General features: G+C 46.4%; 7 protein-coding genes and 1 non-coding gene across 10 annotated transcripts, besides 5 other annotated features; 3 read left to right on the top strand and 5 right to left on the bottom strand.

Annotated features, from left to right (window-relative positions):
- Window positions 1-25: 25 nt before the first annotated feature.
- Window positions 26-1,409, top strand: TSTA_004090 (short-chain dehydrogenase/reductase family protein, putative). Its single transcript, XM_002487967.1, has 2 exons — window positions 26-1,138; window positions 1,199-1,409. The coding sequence occupies exons 1-2, from the start codon at window positions 186-188 to the stop codon at window positions 1,329-1,331; spliced, it is 1,086 nt and encodes a 361-aa protein (XP_002488012.1). The 5' UTR covers window positions 26-185; the 3' UTR covers window positions 1,332-1,409.
- Window positions 762-796: a microsatellite.
- On the bottom strand, window positions 1,201-2,895 carry TSTA_004080 (calcium binding modulator protein (Alg2), putative). 2 transcript variants are annotated; one of them, XM_002487965.1, is made up of 4 exons: window positions 2,511-2,895; window positions 2,424-2,442; window positions 1,477-2,350; window positions 1,201-1,416 (listed from the first exon to the last, which is right to left on the bottom strand). In XM_002487965.1, exons 1-4 carry the CDS (start codon window positions 2,549-2,551, stop codon window positions 1,394-1,396), a joined length of 957 nt encoding a protein of 318 aa, XP_002488010.1. In that variant the 5' UTR covers window positions 2,552-2,895; the 3' UTR covers window positions 1,201-1,393. The 2 variants fall into 2 exon arrangements, with proteins under 2 accessions (XP_002488010.1, XP_002488011.1); XM_002487966.1 differs by having other exon boundaries at window positions 1,477-2,442.
- Window positions 2,896-6,368: 3,473 nt separating this feature from the next.
- On the top strand, window positions 6,369-8,928 carry TSTA_004070 (MFS drug transporter, putative). The gene is made up of 5 exons (XM_002487964.1): window positions 6,369-6,669; window positions 6,725-6,754; window positions 6,828-7,138; window positions 7,205-7,326; window positions 7,382-8,928. Exons 1-5 carry the CDS (start codon window positions 6,412-6,414, stop codon window positions 8,482-8,484), a joined length of 1,824 nt encoding a protein of 607 aa, XP_002488009.1. The 5' UTR covers window positions 6,369-6,411; the 3' UTR covers window positions 8,485-8,928.
- Window positions 8,929-9,274: 346 nt separating this feature from the next.
- On the bottom strand, window positions 9,275-9,691 carry TSTA_004060 (uncharacterized protein; the record flags this gene model as incomplete). The annotated part of the gene is made up of 3 exons (XM_002487963.1): window positions 9,275-9,395; window positions 9,459-9,522; window positions 9,586-9,691. 3 exons carry the CDS (start codon window positions 9,689-9,691, stop codon window positions 9,275-9,277), a joined length of 291 nt encoding a protein of 96 aa, XP_002488008.1.
- Window positions 9,692-10,363: 672 nt separating this feature from the next.
- On the bottom strand, window positions 10,364-10,488 carry TSTA_004050. Its single transcript has one exon. It is a non-coding gene; the product is annotated as a tRNA-Pro (tRNA).
- A 222-nt stretch (window positions 10,489-10,710) lies between these two features.
- Window positions 10,711-10,896: a mobile genetic element.
- Window positions 10,893-11,279: a mobile genetic element.
- Window positions 10,956-12,333, top strand: TSTA_004040 (uncharacterized protein; the record flags this gene model as incomplete). Its single annotated transcript, XM_002487962.1, has 2 exons — window positions 10,956-11,232; window positions 11,303-12,333. 2 exons carry the CDS (start codon window positions 10,956-10,958, stop codon window positions 12,331-12,333), a joined length of 1,308 nt encoding a protein of 435 aa, XP_002488007.1.
- Window positions 11,284-12,207: a mobile genetic element.
- A 330-nt stretch (window positions 12,334-12,663) lies between the features above and the next one.
- On the bottom strand, window positions 12,664-13,710 carry TSTA_004030 (uncharacterized protein). Of its 2 annotated transcripts, none has more exons than XM_002487961.1 (2): window positions 13,286-13,710; window positions 12,664-13,222 (listed from the first exon to the last, which is right to left on the bottom strand). In XM_002487961.1, the coding sequence occupies exons 1-2, from the start codon at window positions 13,431-13,433 to the stop codon at window positions 12,837-12,839; spliced, it is 534 nt and encodes a 177-aa protein (XP_002488006.1). In that variant the 5' UTR covers window positions 13,434-13,710; the 3' UTR covers window positions 12,664-12,836. The 2 variants fall into 2 exon arrangements, with proteins under 2 accessions (XP_002488006.1, XP_002488005.1); XM_002487960.1 differs by having other exon boundaries at window positions 13,320-13,710.
- Window positions 13,711-14,338: 628 nt separating this feature from the next.
- Window positions 14,339-21,730, bottom strand: TSTA_004020 (polyketide synthase, putative; the record flags this gene model as incomplete). The annotated part of the gene is made up of 6 exons (XM_002487959.1): window positions 14,339-15,193; window positions 15,258-20,191; window positions 20,249-20,372; window positions 20,430-20,658; window positions 20,712-21,495; window positions 21,550-21,730. The coding sequence occupies 6 exons, from the start codon at window positions 21,728-21,730 to the stop codon at window positions 14,339-14,341; spliced, it is 7,107 nt and encodes a 2,368-aa protein (XP_002488004.1).
- A 15-nt stretch (window positions 21,731-21,745) lies between these two features.
- Window positions 21,746-21,792: a microsatellite.
- Window positions 21,793-23,396: the final 1,604 nt, after the last annotated feature.

The following is a 23,396-nucleotide window of genomic DNA, read 5'->3' as shown; positions in this document are numbered from 1 at the left end:
ATCTTATCGATTTGTCACTGATCAATCAAATTCGAGACATCAATCCAGAAGCTCAATTTTTCTGGCAACGGACTCTGTCTAACCTGCTCAATGATATCTATTTGAACCACCGAAGAAGACAAATGTCTCTGTCACTGTTACCACGCTCTTCTAGCAGCCCGAACTGACCGGTCAAACCCACCAACATGGCAGGCCTGTACAGACTCTGGCACAACAAACACAACCCTCCCTCAGACTTCTCCCAAGTATCATTCCACGATAAAACAATCCTCATTACGGGTGCCACTTCCGGCCTTGGCTTTGAAGCATGCCTCAAATTTCTACGGCAAGGTGTCTCTTCACTCATAATCAGCAGCCGAGACCATACGCGCGGCCAGCAAGTCAAACGAGAGCTCGAAAGTCTTACTGGCCGTGTCGGCATTGTGGAGGTATGGCCTCTGGATATGAGCTCCTTCCGAAGCGTGGCTGAATTTGCATCGCGTGTTAACGACGCCGAGTTGAAGGGTAGGAAATTAGACGTGGTTGTCTTGAATGCGGGTATAATGCATCGCGACTTTGTGCTTTCGCCGGATGGGTGGGAGGATACATTGCAGGTTAATACGCTTTCAACAACGCTTCTTGCAGCGCTTTTATTTCCTAAGCTGCGAGGATATGACACCTCCGGGGCGGTAGCAAGTGAGAGCGATGTACCACATCTGGTTATTGTGTCGAGTGGTACTGCTGTTCGTGTCTCTCATAAGGATCTACCACCACCACCACCATCTTCTTCTTCTTCTTCTTCATCTTCATATTCTTCATATTTCTCACATCCGCTCCTGGAATATCTAAATCAACCATCAACACGCAAGAAATATGCAATCTCCAAACTTCTCCTCGAATACGCATCCCGTTCCCTCGCAGATTTAGCACACAACGACGATGGGAGTTTAAATGTAATCGTAAACACAGCTAAGCCGGGTTTATGCGCTTCGTCCCTGGGACGACAATATACTACTCGCTGGTACGAGCGTTGGGCTGCTCGGCTTTTCAATTACTTATTTGCTCGTCCTGCGGAAGTCGGAGGTAGGGTTTTGGTTAGTGCATGTGTGCAGGGTTATGAGTCTCATGGGAGGATATGGAAGGGGGATGGGTATTTCGAGTAAGTTTTTTATCTATACTTTTCTTAGTATCGATGACTGACCAGTTATGTCTCGCATAGTGAAACGTGCACGCTTTTGGCAGGCGAGGAAGGGAAGAGACTAAAGCAACAGGCTTGGAGTGAGATTGTGGATGTCCTCCAGGAGCAGGCTTCGCATCTGAATATCACACTTGACCTTGAACGTACAAGATAAATGATCTTCAAATGCTGCATGGTATCTCATTGTTGGGTATAGCTAGGTATATAAATACAATTCTAATCCTGTAAACTCAAAACCTCTGCAAAATTGTAACCGTTAGCTAACTGTACAGCAGAGAAATACTTTGGAAAAAACTCACCCGTCAAAAACTCCTCAAAGCTCAGAGTTATGTACCCATCCCGATCATCATCATACCGTTTAAAAACGTCCGTCATCCTCTTGAGACTGATGCACGCCTGCACAAACAAATCAAAACTCATCCCCCGTCCTCCTCTACCTCCACCACCAGGATACGGCGCGCCCGGCACTGTACCCGCACGCCGTCTCCCTTTAGTCTCAAACGTCGTGAATAATACCCGAATAAATGTGCGACTGAGTCTATATCCAAAGGCAACAAGCGCTTTCTCGAATTCTTCCAGACTGATTCTCCCGCTTCGATCTTCATCGAATCGATCAAAGAGTTCTCTCCACGCTGCAAGAAACCGCCACAACGACACAAATTCTTCGAAGCGGATCACTCCGTCGCCGTTGCGGTCAAACATTCGTACCATAGTTTTCACGGTGTTGGGATCAAAGGCGGAGTAGTCGCCGTTTACTAATGCCGATCCAAGCTCGGCTTCTGTGAGTGCGCCGGTTCTGGATACATTTGCGGCACGGAATAAAGGTAACAACTGTTGAGGGTCGTCTGACATGGGTCCTGTTGGTGGAGGACCGTTGTTCGCGGGTGACAATGAAGGTAGAGGATGTTGGGTAGGGCGACCCATGACATTGGGATTGGGGCGCGGGCCATGTCCATAGTTTGCTGGAGGGGGTGAATGGAATCGTGACGAGGCGCTATCTGCGGGATGCGGTCTGTTCACAAAATTGAGTGGTGCAGGATGAGGCGATGTACTGGTAGGTGGTGTTCTGCGAGGCGGCTGCTGCATGCCGTTTGATTTAGGGGGAGGTGGAGGTCTTTGTTGTTCATATTTGTTCTTGGTCTGAGGTTGGCTTTGCGCTAACAGTTCTGCGGCCTGTGTAGATTTAGCTTCGAGTTAGCTGTATGTTTGAAGAAGCTGGCGAGTCGCGATATCGTTCGCGGCATACCTTATCAGGCTCTATGTGGCTGGACATTACAGTAGAGTTAGCTTCAAGTTCTATTTCTGTAGTCAATTGGGTTCGGGAAGCTCATACGCTGGGAGCGCATCAGGATTGAATTTTTGACTGTAGGCCATTGCGACGGCCTTTTCAGTCGCGCAATAGTAACAGTCAGAGTAAAATTGAATGGCGTCTTATAAGTAGGACGTTTCTGAGTAATCGTAAGAAGAGACGAGGATTATGACTGATCCCGAGCTTTAAGTAAGGCTCTTCATCGCAGGGAGACTATCTTGCAGCCTGATTTGGGGCTCATTCAGTACATGGACCGGGGTACCTGGGCGGAGCAGAATTGGGGTCGCGAACAGGATTGAAGATGAACTATTCTCAGGGTGATTAAATATTGTCTTGCTACAATGCCAGGATCGTTGCAATTAGGATAATATCGCAGCAGTAGTAGTCAATACTCAGTCTTGAAGTCGTCAATCGAGAGAAAGGTGAATGACGAAGTTTTAGAGGAGTCAACCAGCCCCACTATCTTGGCGGGGCTCAGCCATCCCGAAGTGGGCCAATCACAGCCCCGTTCGCATCCCATGTCCTCTTTTAGAACGAGATACGAGTCTCCCTAACCACAACCTCACAACCTCAACCGGCTTCTTTAGAAAAACTCGTCCTCGTTATATTCATGAAGCAACAGGCCTAGTGGTTCAAGCTAACCAGCGAGCTGTGGAGAATTCTCCGGTTTTTTCAGAGCTACGTACCAGATTGTAGTCGTGGACATCAGTGTCCGCTTCGACTGCACCCAAATGGCAACGATTGTGCGCCTTAAATCCTTTTATCAACTTGATATCGACGACACTGTTTCACAAAAGACGTACCAGCAATCGTAGCTTAAGTTGGAGACAAGACAGAAGGGATGCGCACTCGGAATATCTAGCACTGGAGTATCCTCTTCTATGAGCCTTCATGGCTTATGTACATTTACTCCAGCTCGGATGATGAATACTTTATGGACCGAACCGTGAGAAGCGCGGATCGGATTCAAGCATGTGTAGGCCGTGGTTATCCTCAGTATGGCCAGCAGAAGAAGCGACACTGACAAGAGACTGAGTAGGAAATTTAGCATTGGCCTCTTAAATCGAAGGGTTGTGAGGTTTGACAGAAAGGTATCGCGAGAATATCGTCGACTAAGTGGCCTGTGATTTCTCATATGAGCGCACTGACCATTTCTAACAATTTCCACAATGGTCAAATGCAAGGTAGGCCTCGGCGTTGAGAGCAAACTAGATGCTCGGGCATCAGGATGGAGAGGCCTTCGAGATTTGACAGGTTGGTAGATGCAGGGGAATATCCATGCTCCTTGACAGCTGTCCTAGAGGCGATTAAATGGACAGCCAACGCCTTTCGAAGCCGAGATATATATTGCTTTTCGCTTGGTAAGTTAATCGGTTAACAGGTAAACTAACCTGGTTAGCACTGGTCCTGCTGGCTTAATATGGGCCATACTAAGTAAGCACTAACTGTGGTGCCTTAGCCACGAATTGTTCACGACAGCTTCTTCAAGAGTGGGTTAGTAGATTGATTAGAGCTCGAAAAGGATTAGTTACTGCTCAGACCAAGACCATAGTCTACTTACTCTACATCTTGACTAACTCGGATGTCAGTACCGATATTAGGGCTCAGGGTTGCACAAATTCCAGTTCGAAGCATGTGTCACACTAACCTCATGACCGCAGGCGTGTTTTAAATCAGTACTCTCTTTATTTCCGTTGACATTTAGCTTTCTAATCCTACCCCTTGAGTCGAATCTTGAAGCTTGCCTAAGCTGATCAATCCACCCGACCCCAGTGCTGCTATCGCAGCTGATTCTTCTCGAACAACGACAGCTTCGCAGAGCAAAGCGGTATGGTGCAATCACCCCCTTCTTGTTTCTAGCTAGGATTCCTAGCGGCATTCCAGTGTCAAGCAATGGTATCTTCTCAACTTCCCTAGGCACCTGTGGACGTTCGCTCGTCTTTTAGCTCTGTCTAGAGTAATTAAAGAACCAGAGAACGAACACAAAGGAGGGTACATAGGTGACTATACGTACCAGATTTCCTTTGGCGAGTGGGGGTTTCCATTCTCAGCTGCCGCCGCTTTTGTGAGGGCGCTCGCAGTCATCCTCACTGAGTGGACACTGAGCGGACACTAAGACACTCTGCAAGTTCGACTAATTTAGTGATAGATATCCTTCTGTTCTCAATTGAAGAACTATTATCATAGTGCTTAGAAGTTACTCATAAAGTATCCATATACCTTTTATACTAATTACCTCTGCACCCAGTCCCTAGGTGGGTTATAGAGGCCCCGAACCTTAGCATTTGCTAACAGAAAATGTTGGATTGAGGTCCTATTTTCAAACTGAGATCTCTGATGAAGTTTATACAATGGCCCGATCCGAATCTTTCAAGGCGTATCGAATTTTCTAAAGACTAAGGGGTGAGATTCAAGCGTTTGCCCTTAATGAAGGAACACATGACGGGTAACTTGAAAAGTATCAACTTTTTAGAAGCGAGATCGCCATGGGGGTCAAGTAGCTTATTGACTCAGTGAGTGAACCAGAGTGCTTAGCTTCAGCCCACTGAGCATGTTTCCTGGCATATGCGAAGCTCACTGATCTGGTCAGCGTGCTCTGGGCGTGCTCCGTTCTACTCAGTGAGTAAAAGCGACGAGGGGGTGAGCACTAAAACGGAAGGGGAAAGTCGAGAAGCGTCAAAGGAAATCCGGTAGGTAGGTATGAGATGCAACCGATAATGCCATGAATGACGGACTCTCCGCTTCTAGACAATCTACGAGTTACGTCTAGCCTAAACATTGCAACACGAAGTTAGTACCAATTCTGCTTGTTGTGCTTCGATCTTCTATTCGTATCCGGAAAATGACATGAACTAATCGCCCAAGAGAATTAATAGTTTGTTTCTAGGCGAACGTATTCCAGAATTAAAACTAGTCATAGGGCGTAGTTATCGCAAGCTATTCTGCCTCAGGCAAAATAGCACTAATATTCGAGCTTTTGATTGGTAAAAAAGCCGCCGTACAATGACCGCCCTGAGTGGTCGGATTTAAGGAAACAAGCTTTCCCAATTCGCGGAGAAATTTCAACGGATGTAAATTACGCGTATTAGATACGCAATATGTGGGGAACTGCTAGTGTAACTTTGGTAATGCAATTTCAACGATGGCGTCAAATATGCTTACTCTGACACAAGCCTGGATTAAAATCAGGTAGCATCGGTGACACTTTTCAACAGAATGTATGCATTTCAGCTAACAAATATTGTATGAGCGCGTATTTATCTACATTTATTAGCCTACAGCTTATGTTTTGTCTGCATAGAAAGTAGGAAAGGATCATATCCGATATCCGCTCAAGGGTCACTTACCTCTTACCCATCGTTCAGGACATTGTCGTTATTCGAGCTCTTCAATACGGGACGAGTCATATTGACTAGAAAGAGCCAAGGCCATGTACATATTCAAATAGCTATGATCCATTGAAGGAATTCGGATTTATCTTAAGTACCTTTAAAGACTTATTTAAGACACACTAGCCCCGATCAAGACAACTTTAGGTTCCAGCAAACGGAGATAATCCCCACATGGCAACAAACTCTTTTTCCTCCCTTCTTTTCCTTTTCAATGCTACATTCACATTCTGTAAAAGTGCAGACTGCTCGGTGTCTGGCTGAGACTCGTTAGATATTCGTTCGCAGCCTCAACTTCTTTCAACCTTTCCGCCATTTTATCCCAAGTCGTGTTGTCTCGGTACGTCATTTTGATGCGAACATTGAGCGTAGAGTCGCATTCCGAGGCAAACAAATTATCGACACATTAAAGGCAGTACAGTACAATTGCACATATCCGCTAAATACAACATATCTTCGGCATAAACTTTTTAAAATCCGATCACTTACGGCATTCGAAGTGACTGCACAGAGAGACCGCCACACAAGATAGCAAAATGTCAGAGAAACTTGATCCGAACGTGAACCGGGCCCGGGAAGACGAACGGGCTTCGGGGACGACACTGGAAGCTCACGACGAAAGCTCCGTCGATGTCACTCCACCAACCGAAGTAGAGAAGACGAGAACGCACGACGTCTCTGCTGCTGGAGATCCCAATGCCGTGCCTGAAGAGAACGCGGTCACCCAGACGGTTACGTCTCAGTCACAGAGAATGACCAAGAGTAAAACTATCATCATTATGGGTGCATTATGCGTACGTATCCATGTCTTAGCAAGTTTTCAGACTTCCTGATTGACTCTGTGAACAGTTATCGGTTTTCTTAGCCGCTCTCGACCAGGTATGCTCCTTTTCTTAAAAATTTAAAACTACGAGACGAATGATTAGGCGACCACTAACACACTACTGTTTAGACCATTGTCTCAACAGCCCTTCCAGTTATGGCAGCTCACTTCCATGCCTCTCAAAGTGGTTATTCCTGGATGGCGTCTTCATATATGCTGGCCAATGCATCCTGTGTTCCTTTCTGGGGAAAACTTAGTGACATCTTTGGTCGGAAACCTATCATCATTCTGGCTAACGTTGTTTTCTTGGTGGGTAGTCTTATCTGTGCCTTATCTGATAATTTAGCTATGAATATTGCTGGTCGAGCTATTCAAGGTGCTGGTGGTGGCGGAATTATCGTGTTGGCCAACATTACCGTTTCGGATCTAGTCAGTGTTAGGTATGTGATTTTTTATTTTAAAATTCCTGCGGATATAGATGAGCAGACATCTAATGCAGCATATAGAGAACGGCCTATGTATTACGGTCTTTTTGGCGTGACTTGGGCACTGGCCGGAGCTCTTGGCCCTATTATTGGTGGCGCTTTGACAACTAAGGTTACCTGGCGGTGGTGTTTCTACTTGAATTGTACGATTTTTTCTCGACTACCATCCGTTACAACGATACTAACTTCATGGTCTAGTACCCGTCGGTGGCCTCTCTCTAACTATCCTAACCTTCTTCCTCCATGTCCACACACCAAAGACTCGCATTCTGGATGGCCTAGCAGCAATCGACTGGCTGGGTGTCCTGACTTGTATCGGAGCTACACTTATGTTCCTCTTCGGACTGGAATTTGGCGGACTCAATTATCCCTGGAACTCAGCCACGACTATCTGCTTGATTGTATTCGGTGTCCTGACTTACGGCGTATTCCTCTTGATCGAATGGAAGGTCGCCAAGTACCCTATTATTCCCATACGCCTATTCAAGAATAGTCACAATCTAGCAGTATTTGGCTCATGTTTCTGTCACGCAGCCGTATTCATATCCGGCGCTTATTATTTACCACTCTACTTCCAATCCGTTCTTCTAGCGTCTCCGATTCTTTCTGGTGTCTACACGCTCCCGCAAGTACTCTCACTATCACTTACCTCCGCAGTTATTGGAATAATCATTAAGAAAACTGGCCGCTATAAGGAAGCCGTTCTCATTGGTATGGGCGTCATGACTCTCGGATTCGGACTCTTCATCGATCTCAAACCATACGCAAGCTGGCCACGTATTATTCTCTACCAACTCATCGCCGGAGCCGGCGTTGGCCCCAACTTCCAAGCTCCTCTCATCGCTCTTCAAGCAAACATCCACGTCTCTGATATGGCAGTAGCCACCGCAACTTTTGGCTTTGTCCGCCAACTCGCTTCTGCTATCGGCATTGTCCTCGGAGGCGTTATCTACCAAAACGTTCTCACCCAGCAATTACCAAAACTCGAGGCCGCTGTCGGACCCGCTACAGCTAATAAATTGGCACATTCATTCTCTGGCGGCGATAAAGCCATTATCCAGTCACTGCCCCCCGATCAACAGGCTGTTGTTAAGTCAGCATTTACCTTTTCACTAAGCCGTGCTTGGATCTTTTATACCGCTGTCGCTGGCGTGGGATTTTTGATCAGTTTCTTCCTCCGACGTATCGAATTGAATCGATCGCATGCAGTTGCAAAGACCGGTTTGGAAGAACAGGAGAGGGCAAGACAGGAGCATCTCGCCGCTAAGAAAGCTGCGAAGGAGTCCAAATCTGCGGTTTAGTCCTTTTTTCTTCTCGTTTTTTGCATCTTATTTATTCAACTTATTCAACATATACTACTAATTACGTTCTTCAACAAAAGTTTTGGATAGTCCAAGGGATGGATAACCATAGACTCGACATTATACCCTCTGCATAGCAAAATCTGTTACATTTCGTTCGGTCGTATACCATTTTTCGTACAAAATCGTTTCTCATGCATTTATCTAGATTTTTCTCTTTTCTGGTCGTTCGATGTGTATATTGTTCTTTCTATTATCATGGATCTTGTCTTACATCCGTGGCTGCAGTACGGCTAGCTATCTATGTTTGTCATGGTTAGAGCTGGGTACGGATGATGGTCCTGATGATTGTCTACACCAAGGACAATGGTTGGGGTTCTTATTTATTCTGCCGCTTCAGATATATTAACAATAGAAGAAATGATAAAAAGGGCATGGATTTGATCATTGTTCTCCGAATCCTTCGACATGAGTTTCCAAGGTACTTCATCACCTTATTTGGTTAAGTCTATAGTCATAGTCCTTTTACGATGAAGAATACCAAGAGCTAATAGATGCATGAATAATGCCCAGGTAACAACTAAAGAAATTCATTTAATCTAATGCAACCGAATAAGCTAACTTACTCAGTAAAATTCAAAACTGAATTGGTCAATACATCAATTGATATCATCACTCGTCAGCAATTTATCAACCTCACGGAAATAAGAAAGAGGAAACGCTTACCTCAAGCCAGCTGTCCAGATATCATCGGCCATATTCTCTGCCATCTCCAGAACCTTTGACACTACTAAACACCATATCGAGGGCTTGGCAGTGATGTGCAGTTGATGGTCACGGTACCGCTCTTGTGCTGTTTAGCGATGGGAAGAGCGCGGAATATGTCTCTAGTGAAGAAGGAGGAGAAGAGACTGTGTACTGCGAATCAAATAATTAGTATGTAATTGCTATTGCAAGGTTTGATAAACTCATACCTCGGTGTTGTTGGCTCTGATAATAGCTTCCTCAGTCTTGAAAGTGAAGATGGTGATAACGGGCCTGTGAAATAGTCAGCTGGGGCACACACTTCTCCGAGACACACTGGTTGGGAAAGGTTCATACCCAAAATCTCCTTGGTAACTACATCATTATCATCAGGAAAATTCAAAAAGATGGTAGGCGCAATAAAGTATCCGTTATCACCCTTGCGCTTGCCAGCAGTGAGCATCCGAGCGGTTGAATTTTTTCCAACTTCGATGAATCTCATACACTCTCGTATTGAAGCGTATCTGCCTGAGGTTCGTGAGTGATCCTGGGGTCCAATGGATCATCGTGGTTTGTAAGGAAACCCTCGAAGGTATAACGGAAAACGGCCAGGAAGGGTTTCCAGACGAGTATGCTTCTCCTATCACACTTTAAGGAGTCGAATCCCCTGAATAAGTAAGTATACGTGAATACCTGTTCTCGAATAAATGTTAATTTCTCCTTTTTACTCCCCTTTGCTGGAACCTGCTGATTTGACTGCGGAAGCCGGGATATTCTTGTTTCGTCACATATTGCGTTACAATTTTCACACATTGCGTGTAGTATCTGAAGTACTTTTAAAAGGACACGGTGAAACTGGGCGCCGCGAAACGGGGGATATGCGCAAGAGCAGGCCGTGGGTTAGGGTTAAATCGGTGTACTGGACTAGGTTTGTTGATACGTACATATAAGCTCCATTCAAAGGTTTACTGGTTTAAAGCAATTGGATCTCCGTGTAGTAGCTTCAATTATTAACGTTTATTGGAAGCAACATGCCCCTCATTGATTACCTACCTTTCTAAGTGCATAGATCGGCGGATTGTCAGTAAGTGTACGGAGTATGCGCATTACAAAAAAAAATGATTCCAAAAAATTAGGCCCGAACCGTGAGTCGAACACGGGACCTCCTCTATTTGAGATTTTTGTTTTGAATAGCAAAAACCGGGTTTGCAAAGCAAAGCGTCTCCCGAAAGAGGAATCTTACCACTAGACCATCCGGGCTCTTAGTTGAATTGCTTAACCGATTTACTTCTCTTCAGCAAAGCTTCAAGGAAAAGTGTATCATTAACTCAGGCAACTTTTCCCCAGCCCTAGTTAACTAACGTAATCCACAAGCGATCCGGCACTTTTTCCCGAACGCGTACACAATACCAATTCCATATTATTCAACACGCCAAAATGCCACCAATTCGCAATAAAAATAAGAAAGATTTAGCTGAGCAAGAAGGACGAATCTTATTAGCTATTTCCCATTTACAAAATGGACGAATCTTGCGTGTGGCTCAAGCTGCAAGGATTTATAGTATACCCCGAGCGACTCTACAAGACAGATTAAACGGCACTCAACAAAGATCTCAAGTACGCGCCAACAGTCATAAATTAACTCAGTGTGAGGAGGAATCGCTTGTAAATGGATACTCGATCTAGATAAACGTGGATTATTCCCTCGACACTCTCTTGTACGAGAGATGGCTGATTATCTTCTCTCACAACGCGGAAACCAACAGGTTGGAGAGAATTGGGTATATAATCTTGTCAAACGTCGCCCAGAGATTGAATCAAAGTTCTCGCAGAAATATAACTATGAACGTGCTAAGTGCGAAGATCCGAAGATAATCCAAGAATATTTTGATCGCGTACGAGAGGCTATATTAGAGTATGGAATCTTGCCAGAAGATATCTACAATTTTGATGAGACGGGCTTTGCTATGGGACTCTGTGCGACTGCAAAAGTTATCACTGGAAGTGATTGATATGCTCGGCCAAAGCTATTACAGACTGGTAATCGAGAAATAGGTAACTGCAATTGAGGCAGTTAATTCGATTGGATGGGCATTGCCTTCGTACATTATTTTCAAGGCAAAGAAATACACCCGATTAGGCTGGTTTGAGGATCTTCCAGACGACTGGAAAATCAACATTAGCGACAATGGATGGACGATAGATAAGATTGGATTAGAATGGCTTAAATCTCATTTTATTCCTCTTACCGATGGCCGTACATTGGGGAAATATCGGATGTTGATCCTTGATGGTCATGGAAGCCATTTAACTGCTGAATTTGACCGTACATGCACTGAGAATAATATTATTCCAGTCTGTATGCCTCCTCATTCTTCACATCTTTTACAGCCTCTTGATGTTGGCTGTTTTGCTGTTTTAAAGCGACATTATGGACAGCTTGTTGAGCAGCGAATGAGGCTTGGATTCAATCACATTGACAAAATCGACTTTCTCACTACATTCCCGAAGGCTCGTACGATGGCATATAAAGCTCAAACTGTTCGGAATAGCTTTATAGCAACTGGATTAGTACCATTCAATCCAGATCGAGTTTATCAACAGCTTACTGTTCGATTGAAGACTCCAACACCCCCTCTAAGTCGATCAAGTGATACACAATCATCCTGCTTGCAAACCCCTCAAAACCCACGTCAATTTAAGCGCCAAATGACTACAATGAAGAAGAGAATAAGCCGGCATACAAGAAGTTCATCTGAGGCTATTGGTGAAGTGTTTACACGGGCATCAAAGGTTTATGAGATGAGTATTAATAAGCTTACAATTGCACAGAAGGAACTCCATGATCTTCGGGCTGCACATGAGAGGGAGAAGCAAAAACGTCAAAGATCTAAGCAGCAAATATCTTATGAGCAGGGAATTACCAGAGAGGAAGCTCAAGCACTCGTCCAAGCTCAGATTGAAGCATCCCAAGCTGTTACTACTGCTCCGGCCGAGCTTGAGCTCCCAGTATCTCATCCACCTGTACGACGTCAATTTCGCTGCAGTGGTTGTGTTGTTGCAGGACATAAAATAACCGGATGTCCTAATCGTATTAGGAATTAATTTTTTGTATATAATTAGTATGTGGGTTAGAAATTGAGATTTGAGATCAATATTGTGTACGCGTTCGGGAAAAAGTGCCGGATCGCTTGTGGATTACGTTATAGGGTTAGTCCCTCCGGGCGTAATAAACATCATTCATTCATTCATTGGTTTGCGGTGGTCAGTGTACCTCCTGGTAAAGACTCCATCCCTTGAATGTAAGTAGATGAATAGTGAAGGGTTGGGACCGGTTTGCCATGCAAGGTACTGGTGTCATTTCTGTCATTCACGCATGCAACATCTATTGATGCCTATCCTTGAGAATTATGGAGAGTCAGCGATTTCGCAAACACACGATAAATTTGATATCCTGGGGCTAGAATACCCTTGGATATTATTATGTTCTTATTAGAGATGAGAATCTGTCTATTTATATATCTATCAGTATGTCTCTATCGTACATTCCCACCACCAACAGCATGTACCTAATCGTAAAGATACAGCTGGTATCAAACGCGTAGTCCCTACCGGGTAATCACATACTGAATCCCATTCGCGAACAAGGCCTTTGCGTAGACATAATGAAACCGCTCAATATATTCAGCAATTGACGGTTTATTTTTCTGCGGGTTGCATCTGAAATGGAGCAGTTCCATCTGCACTTGCGATTCTGCCCCCGATTGAGTCGGTAATCTTGTTATTTGGAACCTATGGCAGCCAGCAAATATGGACTCGTCTGATCCAAAGCCGTAATCGACGTAGCTGGCATCTTGCTCTGAAGGGTTTGTGGCTATATATTTGTCCAACATGGTAAAAGAGCCGAATAGGTTGCTACCATTTGGGAGAAGATGGGTTGTAGGGATATCAGATTTGTTCCAAATGGTTACAGCGTCTGATGGGCGTTCAAAGCCTGTTCTTCATTTAGCTAAGTGCCCCTTACTTTTTCAGATGTGCTATTCAAGATATGACGTGCCTAAGTACTCGATGACTGAAAGGAAAAGTCTAACCTGTATATCGAGATGGCAATATGTTATAACCTCCAATCCGCAAGATAAATCTCTCGAAGCCAAAGATGAATCCCCCGAAGAACCCTGTAGAGAACAAAGCCAGGACATTCTCATCACTCAGCCCAGCAATTGCCGAGGCTGGTAGAACCTGGACTACCTTATCTGTGTTGGTGACATGACTACGCGGGTTGACAAATTTGAAGGAAGAAGAGGCGAGAAATTCAGGCCGCACTGGCAACGAGTACAGTGATTGTCGTAGAGAGAGGAGAAATGGAGACCGTGAGAATGCTTCGCTGAGATTTGTAGCCATAGATCAGGTAAAGAAAAGTTTAGCAATTTCAAAGACAATGGTCGCTTGAGGATTTGGCACTGTCATTCTCAGAAATATATCGGAGAGAGGTAATTAATGATAAGGTTTGGTCGGTGGGTGTTTTGGGTTGGATTGAGTTTAGGGTCCGATCCGGCCCGCTTCTCCGATTCATCCCATGAATTGTGGGCCCCTACAAATTATGTATATGCCATCTCCTGACTTGTCTTAGTGGCGCATTCTACAATTGACTTTCCATGTAGGAAAAAGGTTACAGGAACAAGAGTCCTATGTTGCTATTTGTGGACAGATGAATCTGTGACGGGTCAGGGCTAGGCAACAGAGGGCTAGGAATTTAGGGATATTATGCGCATAAGGCACGAGTCTAAGCCTTGACTTCCCTTGGATAATGAAAAGAAATATTGGACCTAAGAGAATCTCTGGATTTGCGAGAAGATTATTATTAAACGTATACACGATTTCCTTCTATCCATATAATCAGCTAACTCTTCTAACCAAAGAGTAGGTATCTGTTGATGACAAGGGATATAGACTTAACTGGTAGCTTTAATTGGAAATAACATTCACTCTATCTTATGACGGCATTCTAAAATTTAAAAACAAGTACACTCATAGCACATTCATTTGTTTCGGTTCACACACATATGGATAAACAAAGGAAATACTACTGAAAATGTCAAACATTTTGTCCTTAAGAAGATCCCTCTAAAACTTGTCCCTGGTTAGCGCACACTTCAATAGCAAACTTCCAGATAGTAAGCTCAGGACCAAGCAATCTCTGGAAAGGAATATCAAGGCCAAGCTCCTTGAAGATCCAGTTTCGCAATTCGGCACCAATCATACTGTCAAGACCGTAGTCAGCAATGGCCTTAGTGTGAGGCTCAAATATGTCGAGGTCAAGAACGAGTAGACGAGACAGTTTTTGAGTGAAGTAGTCGCTAGTAATCTGGACAGCTTCAGCGGGAGTGGCAGCGGTGCGGATGGTAGTTAAGATGGTACGGGAAGCTTCAGGGCTACCGGCAGAGTCGGCAGATTTCATGGACTCTAAGAGGGTCTTGAAACGAGTATCTTCGAGCCAGAACCCGTCAGTAGTATCAGCGCTGCTGATGGACTTTTGGAGCTTGACGGGGTCCAATCCGACAATAATGTGGTCGACGGGTCTTTTGCTGGTTTGGACGAGCATGGATGTAGCAAATGATTCTAGAAGATGGGTCTCGTCAATACCGTAGATACCCTTTCGGCGCAGGGCTTCTTCAACTTCAGGGTGCTCAGCAACGTAACCAACACCAAGAACCATAGGTAAGACAATAGAGCATGCACGCAGGCCGTGGTTAACGCGGTAGCGGGCAATGTTGTCCAAGAAGCTGTTGGCGGCAGAGTAGTTGGCCTGACCAGGGGTACCGAGAGTACCAGAGGTGGAACTGGTGGTCACGAAAAAGTCTAGAGGAGTGTCTGCGAGAATCTCGTGGAGGTTCAAGGTACCCTGGACCTTAGGGCAAGTAGCGGTAAGCCAGTTGTTGTAGGTCATGGAGTGGAACAAACCGTCCTATAAAGATTATTAGTTATCGAGCACCGCGCATTACAGAAAACGAAAAAGATATGAAACATACCCTTAAAACCATAGCAGCTTGTACAACGCCACGAATGGGGTGTTTCTTAGGAATGCTGGCAACGGCGCGCTCAACATCTTCCTTGCTGGCAACATCACCTCGAATAATCTGGCAGTGAACACCGGCCTTTTGCAAGTCTTCAACAAGGATTCTGGCCTGTTCTTGGTCAGTACCAGAACGACCAAGGAAAGCGAAGCGTCTGGCTCCGTTCTCGGTCATCCAGGATGTGAGACTACGTCCCAAACCACCCAAGCAACCAACCAAGAAGTAAGTTGCGTCGGGGCTGAAGCGCAGAGTAGGAGCAGTAGGAATAACTTCCAACTGGTTCTCAGAAGGCCGGTAAGCAATCAATTTCTTGCTTGAAAGAATATTATTAGAGAAAGAGGACACTGCAGATTCAAGGTCGGCAACATGGAAGATTTCTGGTGCTTCAACGACAATGTTGGGATCCTTGTGGTACAGGGTAACAGCAGATTTGAGTAAGTAGGTCAAGGTCTGAGGTTTGTGAGCATATAAGTCCAAAAGGTCAAATGAAAGATAGCTAGCACTCTGGTGCAGAGGAAGGGTGTCAAGGAGAGCACGCTTAAGGACGTTCTTGCGACCAAAGTCGACGAATCGACCGAGAGGAGCAGTATACCGCCAGGACTCGCGAGCGAGAACAGGGTCGGTGTAGCCACCGCTGAAGATTACATCAAATCCTCGGCCCTTCGTCAAAGCCTTGAAGTCACGAGCCAAGGATGTAATGGTAGGAATGACAATCTGGTCGCGGGCAATACCGAACTTGCTAACAATTTTAGAGACATCCATCTCAGAATCAGCAACAATGTAGGGTTTAGCGTTGAGTGCCTGAGCGACCTTGAGAGCAGCGGCGCCAACGGTACCAGTGTTGCTCAATATGAGAACAGTCTCGCCAGGCTCAATTCTGGCAAGAGTCTCCAAACCATAGATGGCAGAAGCAAAGCTCCAGGGAACAGAAGCCAACTTTGTAACGTCCTCGTCCTTCTCGACCTTTTGAAGCAAATTGGCAGAAGTGCGTTGGAAGGAGGCGAACTTGTCAAACTTGAGACCAACAACGACATCTCCAGCCTTGAAATTAGTGACCTTAGATCCAACCTTGGTGATAGTTCCTGAGATTTCGTGGCTGAAGGTGGTAGGGTAGTCGTTGCCATTGATGACAACGGTATCCTCCTTGTTGAGACCAGCGTAGAGCAGCTTGACTTCAACGTCGCCGGGGCTTAATGGATCGTGCTCGCGCTTGTCTGCAGTCCAGGTAATCTTGCCTTGTTGGGCTTGAGCAACCAGGCGCTGATCCTCAGTGAAAGGAGTAGGGATAGAGGTGCTCTTCACGGTAGTGTTGGAAGCACCACGGTTGGCTACTAGACGGCTGATGTAGACAAGACCGTTGGAGACAACGTATTCAGTCTCACGGATGTCAGCCTTCTTGGACTGGCGCTTGGCGGTCTTAGCAATGATAGAAGCAAGTTGAGAGACGGAGCTAGTATCAAGGTCGAAGTCCAAAGTAATCAAGTCCAATGAAGCTTGCTCCGAAGTGACTGATCGAGCAAGACCGTTGGTCATGGCGTACTCGGGGTCCTTACCAGTCAAGATACCACCCGCAGTAACCCAGAGAATAGAAGAGGCCTTGCTGGTAAGATGCTTGATACCTTCGAACTCCTTCTCCTGCACGGTAGCGAGCAGAGGAGAGCCTTCGAGATCACCAACGACGATGACAGACTCACCATCCTTAGCTTCAAGAGCGTCCAGGCGGCTTCTTTTAGTAACGAAGCCAGCCTTAGTCAACTCCTCCTCAATAGGACTGAGGATAGGAGCAGGATTGTTGCGGTAGACCAAGGTGACCTCTTTAGCAGCTGGAGTTTCCTCATCCACAGCAGCTTTAGAGAAAGCAAGAGTCTTGTTTTTCTTCTCCACGAAGATTTCGACATTTTCAAAGCCAGTAGCGGGAACGCTACCTTGCTTCAAGACAAGCCGTCCACCAGGACTGACCAGTTTACGAATGTTCTCAAGCACAGTAGCTCCCACTTTATCAGTAGCAATAACTAGATCGTAGGTACCGCTAACTGCCTCGTCGGCGAGAGGCACGGAGATGTCCAGTTTCTCAACCTTGAGGCTCTTAGCATTGGCGAACTTGGCCTTGGTAGCTTCAACAGCCTCATCGGATTGCTCAACCACAGTGTAGTTTATTTGCAAAGGCTCTTCCAGGATGCTAGCAGTGTTCTGAAATCCAATCTCGAGGACCTTGGATCCTGGTGCTTTGTGAGCAAGAGCTTCAACCAATTTGGCGGTAGTGAGGTTGCCCAAGTTGTTGGCCCAAGAAAAACTGTCAATATCGTATTTCCAGACAGTCTCTTGATATGGCTGGGGCTCAGTAGCTTCTTCAGCACGTTGGGGAACAGCGGCCTCGTAAGCAACACAGCGCATGTCAGTAATATCCATGAGAAGCTCACCGTTACTGGCAACGAGCTGAGAGCCGCTGACAAAAGAACGAATACCACGCTGGTCAGTGAAAGAGAAAGCTATGGCAGCAGGGTCCTTGACTTGCTCCTCACTTGGTGGCCAAATGGCGACTTCATCGACTTGGATGGGAACAGCGCCACAGGTCATGTCATTGAGCTTACCAGCGTAGATAGAGACGATAATAAGCTGCAAGCAAAGATCAACAGTTCCTGGATGCAAGACGTAACGAGATTCACCCTCCATGGCACCAGACTCTTGCTTGATGTCAAAGTGAGTAGCAGCAATGTAGTTCTTGCCATCAGACTGGACGTCAACCATACCCTGGAAGGATGGACCGTAATCGAACCCAACCTCCTTGAGGCTATCGTTCCAGGCCTTGCCAGTGGCACGTTGAGGAAGGTTGGGAATGCGTCGAGGGATCTGACCACGCTGACGGCTGTTGATACCAATAGTACCAGTAACATGGTCGTTCCAGTGACCAGTAGCAGAGACAGAGGAAACGTTGAAGTCCCACCACTGGCCCTGTTCAGCTTCAGTGAAGATAGATGGTCGCAAGCTGAACATGACCTCAATACCTTGGTCGTCATCAGGGGTGACCAAAGCCGCCTTGATGGAAACATCACGGAGTACGAACCCGTCGATCTTGACGGGCTTGGCGCTGAGTTCATTGACTTGGGTTACGGCTTCAATGGCCATGGAGAAGTAACCAGCGGCAGGGAAAACGGCTTCACCACCAAGGGAGTGATCCCGGAGCCATGGGACATCTCTGATACGGAGGACGTTTCTCCAGACTGGTTCAACAGCAGAGCATCCAGGCATGCGAAGACCCAAGACATCGTGACGAGGGTGCTTGATGGAACGGTGCTCGAGCGATTGACGAGGCTCGGCCCAAAGCTTTCTGGGGTAGTGCCACTTGTAGGTTGGCAGGTCAACAAGAACCTTACCCTTGACGAGCTTGATCTTTTCGAGGGGGGTGGTTTGCTGCTCGATGGCAGTGGCAGTTTCGAGATCAACGGGATAGTTTCCCAAGAAGAGCTCACCGGCAACCTTGAGGAGCTGAGCAGCAGAGTCTTCATTGCGGATCAAGGTGGGGATGTATCCGAGGGTTTTGTAACCAAATTCCTTGCAAACCTGCTTGATAGGACTGGAAAGAGCAGTGTGCGGTCCAATTTCGATCAAGACATCAACAGAGAGATCGCTTGCGGTAGCAAGAGTCTGGACAGCCTGGTTAAACAACACGGGACTGATTAAGTTCTGACACCAGTAGTTCTCATCAACAACGGTACCCTCGGCAAGTCTGGAGTTCGTGACACTAGAGACCATGATGGCGCCAGTGGACAACGGCGAGCCGAAATCCACAACAGACCTAGCCTTCAGAATCAAATTCTTGTAGACTTCAGTAGAAGGCTTCATGTGGTGGGAGTGGTAGGCTTTGCCACCAGTCTTGACGAGACGAGCAAAAATGCCCTCGGCATCCATTGCAGCCTTGATTTCCTCAAGGACAGGAGCATCACCACTGAGAGTAACACTGGCTGGTGAGTTGTGGCAAGCAATAACGACCTTTCCGGCATAGTTGGCAAGGTATGTTCCAGCAGCTTCGGCGCCGAGACCAACGGCCATCATAGCACCGTTGGTGTTGACGGTCTTGACGGCCTGGCCACGATAGTACGCAACGATGATGGCCTCAGTGGCGGAGATCAAGCCAGCAGCGAAAGAGGAAGCAATTTCACCGGAGGAGTGACCAACAGTCACCTTGGGACGAACACCCCATGAGAGCAGTAGCTCAACAACGGCAATCTGAATAGCAGTACATAGAGGCTGTGAGTACTCAGCTTGGTTGACGCGAGATGTGCTTGCATTCTCGAGAAAAGTAGCCTCCAGAGTCCACTCGGGAGCATCAGGCAGAGAGCAAAGAGCCTGGTCAAGTTTACGGATGGTAGCCAAGAAGCTGGGATAGTACCTCATGAGGTGAGATCCCATGGTAGCCCATTGAGCACCTTGACCAGTGAAAGCGAAACCGATCTCACTGATCTTCTTCTCGGCAATAGTGAAAGAAGCAGCATCATTTCCGAAAGCAGCTTTAACGGTAGCAGGAGTAGCCACAACATATCCCTTGGTCTGGAAGCGGGATCGGCGGTTGGCAAGGGTGTAACTGAGGTCTAATGGGTCGTATTCGTCCACGATCTTCTCGTAAGCAGCGATGTTCTGCTTGAGTGTGGGCTTGTCGTGAGCAGACATGGGGAAGAGGTAAGGACGGTTCAACTCATCGCCTTCAGGCTTAGTGGTGGTCCTCTTTCCATGCTTGTAGTCGGGCAAGAAGGAGTCGACACCCTCGATGATTATATGACCGTTGGTACCTCCGTAACCGAAGGAGTTGACACTGACACGCTTGACTGGCAAGTGAGCAGGGAAGGGACGAGGCTCAGTGACAACCCGGACTTTCCAGTCCTTCCATTTGACTATTTAAGTTAGAATGATGATATTTATGAAATAATTGAAGTTAATGCAGAGCTTACTCTTAGGGTTAGGCTTGATCAAGCCTCGGGTAGGAGGAATGATGCCATTCTCAACAGTCAAGCAAGCCTTGATGACAGCAGAGAGACCAGAAGCAGCTTCACTGTGGCCAATGTTTGTTTTCACCTAAGCATATCCAGTCAGTCTTTTGTATCTTTTCTATAGAAGACGCAGATCACATACAGCACCGATAAGAAGAGGTTCATCAGCGTCGGTTCTCTTGCCATTCATGGCCAAAGCGACCGCATTGACCTCGAGTGGGTCACCAATGGGAGTTCCCGTGCCGTGGATCTCAAAGTAGCCAGTCAGACGCGGGTCAAGGTCTCCACCGCGACGGTACGCGTGTTGGATAACATCCTTTTGTCCCTCCAGGTTGGGATGAGTGATACCGACAGCAGGCGCTTTCCCGTTGCTATTTGGGGCAATTAGTAGCTTCACGTGATTGATATGGCTGATTTTACTTACGAGTTCACGGCACTGGTGCGAATGACACCGCGGATTGGGTCGCCGTCTCGGACTGCGTCGCTGAGTCTCTTCAAGTAGACGGCGCCCACGCCATCAGCACGGCCATAACCATCAGCCGACTCATCGAAAGTGCGGCAAGTGGATGTAGGAGACAAGACACCGAGCTTGGCAGTGTTCATGTGCTGGTCAACAGTAATGATAAGATTGACACCTCCAACGACAGCACCGGAGCACTCCCCATTGCGAAGGGCATTGCAAGCATTGTGCATAGCATAAACGGACGAAGAGCAAGCAGTATTAACCACAATACTGGGTCCGTGAAGGTTGAAGACGTGGCTGATTCGGTTACTAATGATACCAGGATCGACTCCAGTTGCGGCATAGCTGTGTCGGAAGTCTGGTTCCTTGAAGGACATCTGCTGGTAGTCACTGGTGAAACTGCCCGCGAAGACGGCAGTTGTGGTACCTGAGATTGCTTCGAGAGAGACACCGGCAGACTCGAAGGCCTCGTAGACGACTTCAAGCAGTTTTCGCTGTTGGGGGTCCATCCACATGGCTTCAATGGGGGAAATACCAAACATGGAAGGGTCAAAGTCTTGCAGGTCGCCTTTCAAGAAGTAGCCACCAAGGACGTTGAAGCTTCCAGGTCGCTCATTGTTGGGGTGGAAGTGACCATCGATATTGAATCGGTCAGAAGGAACTTTGGGTGTGCGTCCAGTTCTTTTGTTGAGCATCAAGTTCCAGAATTCAGAGGGCGAAGAGACATCACCAGGCAAGCGGCAACCTATACACCAAATCCAGTCAGTCTGTATTTCCTGTCTGGTCTGGAACGACTTACCCATCCCCACCACTGCAATGGGCTCCAATTGCTCAGAGAGCGGCTTCTCGGCATAACCGGGGAATACCAGAGCAGGATACTCTGCATCGTCAATGACGGGAGCGTAGGGAGGTGTCCTTGCTGGAAGAGACTGCTCGCTACGAGCTAGGAAGGGATCAGAATCGGGGAGAAAGGGTGCCATTGTGAATTATAAATGGTATGTATGTGTTGTGTGTGGATTGCGCGTGGGTATATGTGTGTGTGATATCGAAAGCGCTGGGATTAAATCTAATTTGAAGCAGAAAAATCAGAAAAAATAGAAGCTACCACCTGGGCAGAAAGGGAAGATCGTGAAGAAAAATCGTGAACTACTCTGATCGAAGAGCAATTATGGTCTTGGGACCTGTCTCTTTCTATTTTATACGCTTGAGAAGGAAGATGGAAGTCTTTTGAACTATCATCAGTTCATCATAACCCTGCCACCTCTAACTTCTATAGTATCATCTCTGCCAATCCCCAACTTTTGCTCCCTCGACTCCCATCTCCATGTCTCCATCTGGGCGATGTAACGAATCCCGTTGCCAAAAGCATAGCCACAGCTCGCGCCCTCGCACCCTCGCACCCCTCGCATCCCTCGTGCCCGATCTTCTAGAACTTCAAGCTATGTCTCGCCATGGATCTCCGTTCCTCAGTCCATCTTCCTATTGCTCAATGGCACAACCCAATCGTCATTCAAGGCATCCGCCATTGCCGTAACTGTAACTGTATAAAGTCGGGCCAACGGTACCACCCTTGGGATCGACGGAGTTAGGGCACACCGAAGCACGGGCCCGTCTTTTTCGCTGGTTACGGAACTTTCATTTCAGCCCCGACCATACAATGACTATGACTATCTGTATCTATCTAACGACTTACAACTAGGTATTAACTTAACTATAAGCATTATAGTTGTCAAGATTCAAAATCAACTGCTTCCGGAATGACGCTATAAGCCACACATATGCAGATGCATTGTAAAACGAATACGGGAATCTTCTCCGAGACGGATACACACTTTAGTATTAGCGTTGTCAAAACCATCAAATCCTCAACACTAACTAGAATATGCATGTACGTACGTATTTAGGATTGTCTATATGTAATAAATCGAACAGAACTACAAGAACCTTGGAACATTTGCGTGATTATATGTGGCTATACAACGTTCCTATCCGTATGGGGAAGTACCTAGGTATTCGGGCGCTGTAGGGCTTTGTACAACCAACTTGATGAGAGTATCCATGATTCTAGTAGATAATAACCTTCAAAGGTTACAAGGCATGAACACGACCGACCTTTAAAAGCGTTCCACTGGATGGATTATGCACTTTACATGCGATGGACAAGGAATGTAGGGTAAGGATGAGCGTTGTCAACTGTGAACTAAAAGGACATGGGTTAGAAGTGTGTGATGTGCCTATCGGCGGTAGATTGTTGCATATATATATATATTTGTGTATCAAGTATCCTATATCTGATCTACAGCTAATGTTGAGCTTTTTCCACGTCATACAGACTAGCCATGATCCCGAGGGGGGTAGAACTTGTGGAAAAACTGAGTTGGTTGCTACTCAAATTAATAGCAGTACTCTCCTGCCTGGCATTCCTGAGCAGTGATGAAGTCTAATACTAAGAAGATCGATCTATCCGACTCTCTTGTCAAACAAGCTTGAATCACGATTAGGTTTAGCCGCTCGATCAGATAGATAGTCCGTTCCCCCTAATTCCACCTTACACTTAAACCCGTGGAAAGATAATACGTAGCGGCCTCTTTATCATGGCCACATTTAAGGTTTCAGATATCCTTTATCAAGATAAGCAGTTTTCAG

Source organism: Talaromyces stipitatus, genomic scaffold (genome assembly GCF_000003125.1).
Source record: "Talaromyces stipitatus ATCC 10500 scf_1105507295517 genomic scaffold, whole genome shotgun sequence".
Lineage (NCBI taxonomy): Eukaryota > Fungi > Ascomycota > Eurotiomycetes > Eurotiales > Trichocomaceae > Talaromyces > Talaromyces stipitatus.
Note: the sequence above shows the minus strand (reverse complement) of the source record. Positions and strands in the feature narration are given on the sequence as shown.

Coding starts and splice junctions, on each gene's coding strand:
- TSTA_004070 (XM_002487964.1), top strand. CDS start 6,412: ATGTCAGAGAAACTTGATCCGAACGTGAACCGGGCCCGGGAAGACGAA. Junction 6,755..6,827: donor TCTTAGCCGCTCTCGACCAG/GTATGCTCCTTT, acceptor ACTACTGTTTAG/ACCATTGTCTCAACAGCCCT. Junction 7,327..7,381: donor GTGGTGTTTCTACTTGAATT/GTACGATTTTTT, acceptor TTCATGGTCTAG/TACCCGTCGGTGGCCTCTCT.
- TSTA_004030 (XM_002487960.1), bottom strand. CDS start 13,629: ATGGCTACAAATCTCAGCGAAGCATTCTCACGGTCTCCATTTCTCCTC. Junction 13,223..13,319: donor ATTGCCATCTCGATATACAG/GTTAGACTTTTC, acceptor AATGAAGAACAG/GCTTTGAACGCCCATCAGAC.
- TSTA_004090 (XM_002487967.1), top strand. CDS start 186: ATGGCAGGCCTGTACAGACTCTGGCACAACAAACACAACCCTCCCTCA. Junction 1,139..1,198: donor AAGGGGGATGGGTATTTCGA/GTAAGTTTTTTA, acceptor TGTCTCGCATAG/TGAAACGTGCACGCTTTTGG.
- TSTA_004080 (XM_002487965.1), bottom strand. CDS start 2,551: ATGGCCTACAGTCAAAAATTCAATCCTGATGCGCTCCCAGC. Junction 1,417..1,476: donor CTTTGAGGAGTTTTTGACGG/GTGAGTTTTTTC, acceptor ACAATTTTGCAG/AGGTTTTGAGTTTACAGGAT.